At 44.6% G+C, this 13,044-nt stretch overlaps 1 protein-coding gene across 2 annotated transcripts in view; it reads right to left on the bottom strand.

Annotated features, from left to right (window-relative positions):
- GOLIM4 (golgi integral membrane protein 4) overlaps positions 1-9,193 on the bottom strand; it is a 311,354-nt gene extending 302,161 nt beyond the window's left edge. For both annotated transcript variants that reach the window (XM_085635164.1, XM_085635165.1), the window contains exon 1: positions 8,636-9,193. In XM_085635164.1, coding sequence (XP_085491290.1) covers positions 8,636-8,834 — 199 coding nt within the window. In that variant the 5' untranslated portion in view covers positions 8,835-9,193. The remainder of the gene's footprint in view (positions 1-8,635) is intronic.
- Positions 9,194-13,044: the final 3,851 nt, after the last annotated feature.

Raw genomic sequence — 13,044 nt, 5'->3', positions numbered from 1 at the left:
ATTTACTGAGCAGAAAAAAAAAAAAAAGGATGCCACTTCTCTGTAAGAAATACTAAACCTTTTGGAATCAGACTCAACACAAGGAGTCAGAACATCACTACACTGCAAATAAAAAGAAAATAAGAAAATAAATAAAAATACGGATCGTGGACAGACTTTAAGCATTACCTATAGAGAACCTAGAACAGCATTTCTGCCCCTTTGCTCCTACGGCTTGCAAATAAAAATGAAACATTGTCAAGGAGCATCTAATTTGTCAGCAGCATGATTTTCAACTAAAGAGTAATTGCATTTTCTGGTTTGTAAAAAACACTCTTTCCTCCTTGCATCCTCAACCCAATTACCTTCCAAAACACCCTGTTGCCACACTGAGGCCTCCATAAGTTATATGTCAGAGGACCCTGAGGACACACAGCCACCCCATGAGGTCACAAACAGGCTAAAAATCCTACAGTTCATGGTCCCCCTTCTCCCCCGCTTCCCATACCAGCAGACTAAGAAAGTTCCCTTCATTGTGGAGGCTGATGACTTTCCATCAGTGACCCTACCCAGATTCCAACATAGGACAGTCAGGTGACTTGCAGGGTGCCACACCGCAGCCGAGTTATGCCTACCCAGAAAATGAGATTCTCAGCTAATGGAAACTGTTGTCCCCTTCCCCCCTGTGTACCTAACTGTTCCATCTACTGAAACTCGCTGCTGCCACCTTAAGAACTATGAAACTATGGTGTCTGCTCTGACATCTCACAAAAACCTCTGAGAGGGACCAGTGCCAGGCTAAAAATGCTCAGATCCACTTTTTTTTGCTCTACATTGTCACTCTCATCATGCTGGTGAGAAAAAGCATCCCTTCTTCTGGGGAAGTGCAACGCGGTTGCTCCCAGCTAAATGCAATCACAAAATGCCATGCTTACAGAAACAGGGGACCACCAATAGTGTATTTTCGTCACATGACCACCATTGTGCTGGGTCACCAATTAAGCGGATTACACATCCATTTTTTTCTCCTTCTCCATGCAAGTTAAAAGAAAAGAGGCTTCCCTTGTTTGAGGAGACCACTGCCTTTTCTATCAGTCCCCCTTTTCTAGCTCTACCAGAATTTCCTGCCACTACGCCTAACTTACATTGGAACACTGTGGTCATGGCTCATTCCCAACAATCCCATAAATGCTACAAGGCCCACCCGTATATCAAACCATCTAAACCGCTGTTGTTGTTTCCCATGCTCTTCTCTGCCTCTCTTACCCCCTCACTTCCCTCCCCTCATAACTCCGGCCCCTGTTACCCCACACTTTTCTCCATTTCATCTTGCCGAAAAAGGGCTTCAACGTCTCGTATGGGGTAGTAAGCTCTATATAAATGCAATTACAATACAACACAACACAATACTCCCAAAATAAATCTCCGAAATTTCAGCCTATACCTTTCCAATTTCAGATTCCTCTGGGTCCCACCAGTTAATGAAACCAGACTGCAACTTGGGTATAGATAAGAGTGAGAGGCCTTATAGCCTTGAACTTAGGGGATGGAACAGATGAAGCCAGTGGATGTGTCACCCTGAGGCAGAAGAGTAGATAGAAATATGTACAGGCCTAGGCTGCTTGGTGTGCGGAGTCTAGTAGCAGAGATCCTAGGCTGCTTGGTGTGCGGAGTCTAGTAGCAGAGATACCCCTCCCCTAAAAAGTGGCTACACTATGAGCCGAGCCGGAGCAGCTAACACTGCGCTCTTCTATCGCAGCCTCTAACGTTGGGCTCACTTTCTGATAAAAAGAAACCCATTGACATTCACAGACACAAAAGCGTAAAATATGGAAAGAGCTTGAGATATTAACTGTGGTGTCGAACATTTAGAATTAAATGAAGAGAGCAAAGACACACAATACAAACTGCAGGTGATTGTGACTATGTTAGGCAGTGTGTGGAGGGTGCAAATAAAAACACCTGGACATATACCAAACAATCAAGGTTCAAGTGAAAGACAAGAATGGCTCATTCATGTAAGGTCCTCCCTCAACCAACAGTCTGGATTAGCTGTTACAGCAAAATACTGCAGAGATCTGTTTCCTGTACCTGAAGACCATTACATAAATTAGGGGTAGAAGAGGGTAAGCATGAGGCCCCTTTTCCCCAGGCTCTTCCCAACATTTGACAACCACAGCAGGCCCACAACCAACAAGCCGGTCAGGCAGATTCGGCAAGCCACCCAACTGGCGATTAGGTTGTTCCATCCAGCTCCCATTTAACAATGCTTTCAAGGGCATCTCATTAGGGGATTTTTCTACAAAGGGCATCAATTGTTTGGGCCTCCTCTGCCAAGGACCAAAACCTCTCCATGATCATCTTTTGCAGCCTACACAACCAATGATCACTCTCTGCTCAATGCAGTATGTAAATATGTATTCACCTGGTTTGATTGATCTCTAATCTGAATGAAACAGACATGGCACAAGTCGGGGGTACACGCAGGTACACGTGGTCCACCCACTATTTTCACAGGGTGGACACCGTCTCCCCTGCCAAGACGTTGGGCCCCACAGAAATAGGCTTAACTTGTACCGGTGCAGGGCTTTTAGTGAGCTGGGTTTCACCGGGTCTGAGTACCGGCAGTTTTTTAAAGGGGGCCTCGAAACAGGTCTCTATCGAGTTCTGTTTTGCGCCCTGGCATAAGCGGTCCATTTTTTTCCAGACAGCAGTGACAGCAGGCACATCGATGTGCGCGTGCTCACACTGCTCACTAGTGGAGAAGTTAAAGCATAACGTCATGCCAGGGGAGTGTTGTAGGGGAAGGGAAATCCTTTCAAGAGCGCCATTTTCTATCTGGATTTCCCTTCTCTTGTTGAAACTCAGGAGCAGCAACATTGTTGTGGTGCCACCAGTGCTTTAAGTGGAAGCTGTTTCAATATTATATACAAGCCACATTTGCTGCTTAATCATCTTATGCAAATAACAACCATTGACAAAGCCAATAGTCCTGACTTGCTGAATGTATGGTGTTACTTGTTGTATCATATCTGAATGCAATGACAGAAATAGAAAAATACAAGTCGGGCGGCACACTATGCTAAGCACAGATTTTTAACTTACATGTTTTTAAGCCACGCCCTTAATTACATTTGTGTAATTTTCAGACACTGGGACATGTTCAGCAGTGCATGTACGTGGTCTGCTTTCGCTTCCCAGCAGCTACGTGCAAGCAAGGGACGGGCGTTTTTTTTTTTTTCTTTCACCTCCAGTTAGGCCGAAGTTGAGGGGCCATCATGCCTCCTTTTGTTTGAATTTCCTGACTGGAGGTGGCCGGGAACTTTACACTTAAATGTAAATGCCAAAACAAAGGCACACAGCTTGTTATCTCTTTACAGGTACTTAACCCTTTCGATGGGCATGACGGAGCGGTTCCGTCATGCGTGTCGGTTGCGCTGTACGCATGACGGAACCGCTCCGTCATGGCCCCGCCCAAAACCTTCAGCGCGGCGCGGATCCGCGCCGAAGGGGTTAAGAGAAATGTTTTGTTTTTGTTCTGTTCCTGTATAAAAGAGATGCATGCACTGTAAGAAGGCCGGTCTCAGTATTTACACAAATAATTTCAGTAGCACTATTTGTTTTCTTTAATAGCGCTACGCAACCCAATGCAAGGTGTCTGATCTCTTTACACAGCATACACATTATACATGGACAATAAATCATATACATGTGTAAATTAATGTACAAGATGAGTTACATAAGACAGGGGTACAAGGTATAGGAGTCACATGTCCTTCATAACTCCCTGTGCTGTATTACAAGAATTACAATTTATGAACTGCAGGTAAAATAAGGATCTCCTTTTTAATAGCAGTAACCAACTTTCCTGTCTACATAAAATACATATCTGTCATTTGCATGTTACATGATGTGCTTAGTAGGAGACACAGTAACCTTCTATACTACTTGGATTCAAATCTGGGACTTCACAAGACACAGATCTCTCCAACAAATGCGTTAAATTCCAGAGTTATCTCACCATTATTACTATTACCCGAGATTTACTGGGCACATTTACAGCAGATGCCTTAACCCAATAAAATATTGGAAAATGTAGACTTTGCAACCAATTAAGCAGAACACATCTACTGCCATGCTTCTCTTTTTTGTCATTTTTTTTGTGGAAGGGTTTACAAAACAAATGTATTAGTTGAGGCCCAGATTTTGCGTCGGAGTTGTGCCGCTTATTTTGGTAAACCCCCTACATCACATCTCATTTGTTAAATATCATAACGCGCTTAAATGTACTCCTGATATACCTGATAAACATATGCATGAGGTCTTAATACCGGATATCAATTTTTGTGATTTCACTTCCAGTGAAGTCACTTCCTATGATGTCACGCGCAGTGTCACATGTCGTGACATCATGCGCTGTGATGGCACGCGTCATGATTTCACTTGCATACTGCCTAACCTGGTTAGGTCACCCCACTTCTTTTTTTTAGGACTTGTGCCCTGGAAACAGATGTGTATCCGATACCTCCGTGAGAACAAGTATATCCACATATACATTTGTGTGCTCTTGATAAATCTAAACTATACCTCCAGGGGACTTTGCTGCTAGTATGATTTTGAGACACACAGTAAATGTGTTCCACACTGGCATTTTTGATCCACACACTGAAAACATGATTTTGCTGCATGCTGTAATTTGTTTCACCCTGCGACTCTGCTACCACCATTCTTATTGCATCCCCTTTAATAAAGTTGGCTACTGAACCACCAAATGGGCTCAGTTGTCAGACAAACCATCTTCCTCAAAATACACTCAGGACATAATGACGCTACCACTCATTCCATTTACCTGGATTCTCTCTTAAACTAACATCCACTGTTGCACACAGTTCCACAGCCACATATCAAGCAACCACTCTGTATAATCTCCCATTCTTTGCTTGCAGTCAACACATTAGACCGCTTACAAACCATCTCATCTACCCTCCTAGTTACTTCTCTCTTTAGGAACGTCCAGTCTGTGTCCAACAAGACTTCTGACATCATTGAATATTTTGATTTCCAACCTCCCACTACATTTCACAGATAACACTGAAACCAAGATTACAGCCAAATACTTTGTCGCATTTTAAACTCTCTACACGGACCATTCTTCCTTCTCACACCCCCAAGCAAAATATCAACGTGGAGGAGTCATTATTCTCAGTATTCACTCTGTCCACACCCTCATCGCTATCATCATCTTTCAAATAAATCTTAACATTAGTCACCCATCTACGACACCCTGGTCTAAAAGGAAGCACTCTAGTGACCATCACCCATCGCAAAGCACACTTAGATAAAGTCCATAAAAATTAAACTAGACCCTGGCAAGTGCTTTCAACTCCCACTATGTTATGGGCCCATGCTCCTCAAAAATCCTCCTGAACACCACCTCCTGACCACCATCACCTGACCACCACCACCACCACCACCCTCCCCCCCCCCCCCGCCTCCAGGAGCACTGTTTTGCACACTCCTTCATAAATGGCAAAAGAATAATAATACTATTCACAATTGGATGGCCGTACGCTCCGTCTTGCTCTACTACTGAAGGAAGGTGGTCCTTCAATTCCGCACCCTCCCCCACCGCTAGATCTTCTCCTAGTTTTATCTATGTGTCTCAAGACATTTCAATGTATTGCCTCGTTAGAAGAAACTAGTTTTTTTTTTGTTTTGTTTTTTTCAATTCCTCATGGAGTTGGAATCTTCCAATCCAGCACCAAGCTACCATATCCTAAAGATGTGCAAAATCTGACACAATAGCGGGTGTTCCTCATGGTGTCTTAGTTCACCGTGGAGAACTCTTAAACTTTACTATTGGAGTGCAGCGCAATCGCCAAAGAAACACCTATACTTCACTCTCTTGCCAACAAACTGATTCTCTTTCTACTTGGAATAAGGTCATTCAAAAAATCCTAATGTTGCCAGACAAGGCTGTCATTAGGACATCCCACGACTTCCATTCTGAAATGTTATCGCAACAGATTATCTTACGGCCAGCATCAGCACTTCCTTACTCCATCAAATCCACCTTTCACACTGTCCAGATTCCGTTCCTTCTGCCTTCATGGACTCACACACAATTCCTTCCCACTGAATATAAGGGATATATATATGAACTTTTTAAGATGTAATTTTAAATATTGTGTGTTTTGTTTATGGATCTACGGTCCAAATAAACGTGAATTAAAACTGAACTGATATATATATATATATATATATATATATATAAAAAAAAAAACAACGTAAGTGCCAATTTTGTATAAACAGCTCCGTTAGTCTGTATGATCTTTCAGATGTCTCTTGTCTTTGCTTTTCTTGCTCTCACATAACTGGTTCATAATTAAGGCTCCCACTATATAAAAACAACTTTTTCATAAAAGCAAAAACTTAACTAATGATTTATTGCTGCTACCGAACATATCGCGAGTTGTGAGCCTGTTTTATAAACCCCTCCATCCACATCCCCTGCTTCCGCGAACCCTTGGACAGCTCAACCAGACCAGCGCTACCACCAAGAGTCAAGTGTTGACGGGGCACTTGGCCCGGTCGCGCAGGATCCATAGTGCACCACGAGTGAAAGGCCTCCTCCCCCACGGCTGGGCCCAGTAGCTCCCGCTTCCCCCGACAGACAGATAAAACAAAAAAAAAAAAAAAAAAAGACAGCCCCCATGCCAGCCAGCTGGACTCAGAAGCCAGCAGTCACAGCAACAACTAAACTAAGCGCATAACGAATTAGTCAGTTGAAGATGAGGCAGGAAGCCAGAGAGAACAAGTTGTATACATCCAACTCAACACTTCCCCACGCGCAGGGTTTCAGAAAGCTCTCCACCCGTCAGCGCGTCGTCATCGACTACAGATTCCAGACTTATTAAACCCCCACACAGTAAGTCCCAATGAGGAACATAACTGGCTCCACAATTTTCCATTGTCAACGAGCCTCCTTTGCGGCCATTCGATGCAAAATCTATATTCCCGATAATTTGTCTAGTAATTAAACTATTGCCTAACATTATCCAAATACAGTTTTGATGTCATTATCCAGTGCGCAGAACAAATTCATTTTGTGTTTACACTCTACAGAAATTAAACACGGCACTTTGTATAAAACAATAATTAAACGATGGTGCCGGATGTAAGGTACTGCCGCCCCTTATAAACATATTTACCATTGGGCCGTTTTGCAAAGTGCCACGAAGCCGCATGCCACCGGCAGCTCTGAACAGTAAACCGAGCTGAGCCACACATGGACTATGTTTGTTGGAAAGAAATGATTTAAACAAACAACTATGTCTGGGATTGCAACGTCGGAAGCGAGCTTCAAACCAAAATACTTGCTCACACAAGTCACACATTCCACATGGGCGAGCATCGGGGGCAGCCGTGTGCCCTCCCACACGCTGCTGAGAGTTGGTAAACATTCGGATTTAAGGGAGGGGGCGTTTCAGAAAGTACTTTTCAGATAAATATACAAATAACGTAACTGTTTAAAATGTAGCCCATGGTGAAGTCGTCAGGCGCAATCAATGCAGCAAAGAGGCAGAGAGGTATAAAATTACAGACCGTGAACGTATGTCCAGATCTAACCTAGAAACAGTGTGGACACAGTGGACTCAAGTTGGAGAACGAGCTGTTGTGTCAAAGAAAGTAAACTTGGCATGTTACTGAGCCTCTGGGCAGGAACTTTTCCAAATGGCAGTTTTGTGGGTTTTTTCATTCATACGCTGCTGCCTTTCCCTCGCCCGCAGCCACAAGTGAAGAAGAGAGAGGCACCGCCTGTGTCATCACTTGCCAGGGTGCCTTACACCCTCTGGGCCCCAGGGACGGCACGCATGGAGAACTAACACAGACCCACCCGGCCGCGCCCCCTTTTCGCACAGAGGAGGTGGTGATAACAATGCCGGGTCTGTTCCATGCCCAGGTACCCAGTGGAGCCAGGCGAACACACACTTATTCTGGCCCTTTCAGCAGAGCTGTGCAAATGCTACACGAAATCAAGTTACACTAAGTTTCCCTGGTTCTCTGAAGACGTGGTGGGTGCAATTTGAGAACAAGAACAGTGTGTCTTACACAGCACTGTACTGTGGCTTCACGGTGCAGTACCACCCTGGACTAATAACAAACGGAATGGCACGAGTTTATTCTATTGATTGGGGGGGGGGGGGAGAGGGACTGAGTCAGGTTCTCATGTAATGGAGCTAGTGGCGTACAGGCTACAGCCATCTGCAGCAAGCACACGAAGCAACTGAGCTATCCAAGATAAGTGAAAGCTCCTTGTGGACACAGAGTTGACCCTCTTGAGAAGTACTCTGCTCAAATGCACTAAATGCTGTTAAAAGTGCAGTTTACACACATGGCGACATGTGCTCATATGCTAACACTTAGGAAGGCTCACGGGAGAAATTATAAATAATGACGAATAGATGGGCAATTTTCAGAATAAACAACATGTTAATTAATAATAAAAAAGGAAGGGTGTTCGGTCGCGATTTTAAGCTGGAGTGCATGCAATTTAACGCGTATGCGATGTGAAAGAAACACATGCTTACAAACAGACCCAGCAAAGGGATGCACGGAGACAGCAGTGGCGCCTAGAAGCCGCTGTCGTACCAACCTTGCAGCTGTGCGGACAGGGACTCCTGGTGCTGCTGGTACTTGGCTGCCACCGCCTCCGCCTTCTTCAGCTGGTTTCGGAAGTCGTCGTAGAGCATGGCCCCGTAAATGAAGCCCATCGCCACGGTGAGCAGCAGCAGGACCTGGAAAACCCTCCGCTGCCTGCGGGAGCAGAACCCGTTCCCCATCGTCTCTCTCATAGGGCTAGCTGCGGGCGGGAGGCCGGCTGCGGGGCTCACACGCGCTCTGCCCCTGGCTGCCCCGGGGTCATGGCACGGACAGCGAGAGCTGCAACTGTTGCTATCCCGAGGCGGACCGTCGGTGTCCGGGAAGTTCAGCACAGAGCCTCAGACCCGCAGGCTTGCAAACGCCAGATGCATTGCTCCTCCAGGGCCGCCTCCCGGCTCAGCAGCGCCGCCCCGCGGCCACTGTGCACACAAAGGCCGGAGGCATGTCCCGCGGGCGCCTCCCAGTCGCGCCAGGCCCGTCCTGGAGGTACCTTTCCCCGGTTCTCCACTTACGTGTCACCTCCAATGGTTGCAGTCCTGGAGGAAGTGCCTCCCTGCCGGCGCCGGTTGGGCCAGCTCCCGGGAGAGGCCCGCCCTCCGGGGGCAAAAGCGGCCTGACATTGGATCCTGGAGCTGCCTGTCAGCGTCCGAGCAGCCAGCGCTGAGCTCAAGCCTTGGAATTGCTCCGAGCGGATGTCTTCCTGGGAGAGCGTGGGGCTGGGCGATCACCGCTGCTAGAGGCATGTGTGGGACGAACCGGCGGGTGGTTGGTGTGTTTATTTATTTTGTACATAGCGCGAGCATTACTCTAATGTGCTAGAGCGCTCTACATAAGACTGGTAGATACAGAGGGTGCCGAATTTACCAAATATAGTTACCAAATGGTAAATCACTACTATGCATATCTGTCTGTGTCTGGTATGAACCAGGACCTCAACGCAGACGGCGGCCCCTCCGACATAGAACGTTGAGTTGCCCACTATTCAAAGCCAGTGGTCAAAGTGCATACAAATGTATGGGAACTGTGATGCTGCACGCATAGGGGACGGGGCGAGGGTAAAGGCGCGGCTGAAAAACAAAACATTCTGTACGTTTTTTCAGTCTTTTACCTTAAGGTAACTACATATACAACAAGGCACAGCTTAAATGAAAAATAAAGGCAAGTTAAGTAAATCAGTGGTAGTGCACTATTGCACAGTGTGAAAAATCTATTAGCTAACGCACTGCAGCGTCCTGTGTATGTAACCAGAGAGCCCAAGAATTGCATCCGGGTGGATGAGGTGGAGAATAGTGATTTGTTCATGTTTAGTGCTAAGAGGTCCCATGCAACCTGTGACAGACAGGAATATGAACATGTAAGCCAATATTTTAAACTTGTATCATACACAGTATAAGACAGGCTGCTACAAAACGTGCAAACAAGTTTACGATGAAGAGCTTCCAAAATATAGGTGTTGGTAATACCCTCACTGTACACAGTGCAACTGTTTTGATAACTGTCCATTAAAAGCACCCACTTCACAGCTCCCACTCAAAAAGAATAAATGTGTCATAGGGAAGCTTCAAGTGATTACATCAGTTAAAGCCAATACCGGCTTCCAAGCACCCTTTGCATTTGCAGATCACCCAGGTGTGCACATTTATGTTTCTTTAAGGAAAGCGGGCACCCTGGCAAGAAGGCTTGTTTAGCTGCCTGTCACTCAGTTTCTCAACAAAGGAGACTCACTGCCTTACACTTCAGCTGAAGCATTTCAACCCTAAGAATTAACCGTCCTGGAACAATTCTCTTTTCACAAAAAGTAGGGGAACAGTTTTTCTTAAATTAGTAAAGTATGGGCCCATCTTGCCCTCCAGATCTTGCCCACTTCGACTACTGTTCTCAGCAGGAATGATTCTTTCAATCCATCCACACGACCGTAAAGGAGTTCGAGATGTCACATGCATGTGTACTGAGCATCTGCTGCGCGTCTTTATATTTGAAGAGACAGTACACGCACTAACCAGTTTTGCTAGATTTTTAACTGTTCAATCATCAATTATCATAAGTAGCAAACAGGCACTTTGAGACAGTACTTGCCCTTTTATAGATAAATTTCAGGCACTGTATATAGATTTGCTACCACTAGCTTGTGACTGCGAGTACTAATTTTTGTGGAAGCAGAGTATTGGTACCTACTAATAATGGACTTCATGTTTCTAACTATAACTCCCTGAAACAATAACTTTTAAAAGGTGTATCTATAGGAGTAGGGAGGAGATCAGTCTAAAAAGTATACAGTGTCCAAGTGGCACAGTTAAATAAAAAAAACCTCAAAGATTAGATGTGATCTTGGACATACATTGGTTTTTTATACGTGGCAACTGATTTTGTTGGCCTTATGTGAACGACAGACCGTGTTCTTTCAAAGATGCGACAGGCACCAGATAATACCATATTAATGAATTGTTGGACTGTAATTCTACTTTTTGTGTGTATGTGATCAAATGCTCCTATAACAAGATGTACATATGTTCTACAAACAGACCTGGTAAAGAAGGATGGGAAGACCACGTGAGAGCTTTCAGGAAAATGTTTTACCTAGCAACAGCATCAAGAAAATCAGAAGAGGATCTGCTAGAGAACAATTATTGAGAGAAAAAGTTTCTGGTTGTACATACTTGCGCAGCGAGAGAGTTAGCACCGGCAGAAGCGGAATAGAAATCGAGGAGATAGTTGAGAAGTAAGCGTGTAATCACGGCGGAAGAATTCCCTTGACCTTAGAACACGAATAGGGGGCTCAGTTGATTTTCCAATAAGAGATGGCATAGGGGTCGGACCCCCGGCGCCCTACTCCTTGCGAGTACACAATACTTACGCTTGTTATGCTGAGTTGAGGAATCAGCCAAAGATTGCTGCTGTTTTCCTTGTCCTGAAGAGGCCAAAAGGAATTGATTGGCTGAAACGCGTCCGCGTCGACATTTTGGTTTTACAGAGGGATCCTAAATAATTTGAGTGTGTGGGGATTTAACAACTTTGCATTGCTTTTGAATTTGTGGAGATATTGATTTCCTTATGCAATGTATATGCCCTCTGGGATGTCCACATTATTGAAAGGTGGATCGATAATCGAAAATTATTATTTAGGATAGTAGCGTAGTTTCGTCATATGTACAGAGGTGTTGTTTTGTAAATATATGTTTTTTGTATATGCTCAGCAAAAAACGAAGCAAATGAGATGTGAATTTAAACACATATGAAAGGATAATTAAGTGTCCTTTTTCAAAAAATACTGTTCTATATTTTTTCCTCCATACCACGTTTCCTTATATTGTGTTACCTAGCAACAGCATCAAGAAAATCAGAAGAGGATCTGCTAGAGAACAATTATTGAGAGAAAAAGTTTCTGGTTGTATAGGTTGGGAATATACATATATGGTTTCAAGCTGGACGATGAACTGCACACACTGTGGGCCGATAATGCAGAGGGCACTTTTGGCCTGTCCCATCACTTGTTAAGTAAGGATTGGCAGGTGAGTTCTGTCCTGTTAGAGATCTGAGGATGTCCCTGCAGATGCCGTGGAGCCTCGGAGGGAGAAGGAGCTGAGGAGGAGGACTGGCTGCACCCATCTTGGGCCGCATTAAATACGCTTTGCGCCCTGCACCAACTCTGTGAGTGTATTTACTTAACACTAAGATGAATGTAAACAGTTACTTTGAGAGATAATGTTCCTTTAATGTCACACAACACCTGCCCAATGGAACTTTAATAATAGAAAGCACACATTAATCTTTCATCCTTGTACATTTAAAATACTGGAGGTTGACCGTGACTCCTGTTTCGGGGGTACTTGCATAGGGACCCCGTATAATGTAGGCTCACAACCATAGAGGTTTCTTTTAAAACTTGGATAGCTCTTTATTAACAGTTTCCATAAACAAAAACCACAATGAATAAGCATTGTTCTTTAGATGCATCAAGGTTGCAATGTCCCATTATATTACACCACTAAGGTCACCCGTCACAATATAGCTGTTTTACATCCCCATTATTATCGCAGGATCGCCGCGGTCCTCAAGGTCCTTGTGGACAATCAAGCTAATAGGATCAGAAAAAAACAATCGACTATAGAACATAAAAAATAAACAAGAATGCCCATAGAAAGGAGAAGTTAATTTGTAGGTTAAAGGAAGCCATCTGTTGCAAGTAGCGAATCCATGTGGACCTATAAGGGGAGAGCTTAAGGCAGGGAGCAGAGACCAGCTATTCAGGCAAGGCATGGATGCTCAGTCAAAAAGCTGAAGGGCCTTGAGCCTAGGAGGTGTGAAGCATGAGTGTTCCAGTCTCGAAAAATAAAGTATGAGAGGTTGCCAAATGTGGGTGAATTCCCCTTCCGTGTGAGTGATTCTATGAGATAGAATTTC

This window comes from Triturus cristatus, chromosome 11, assembly GCF_964204655.1.
Source record: "Triturus cristatus chromosome 11, aTriCri1.1, whole genome shotgun sequence".
Lineage (NCBI taxonomy): Eukaryota > Metazoa > Chordata > Amphibia > Caudata > Salamandridae > Triturus > Triturus cristatus.
Note: the sequence above shows the minus strand (reverse complement) of the source record. Positions and strands in the feature narration are given on the sequence as shown.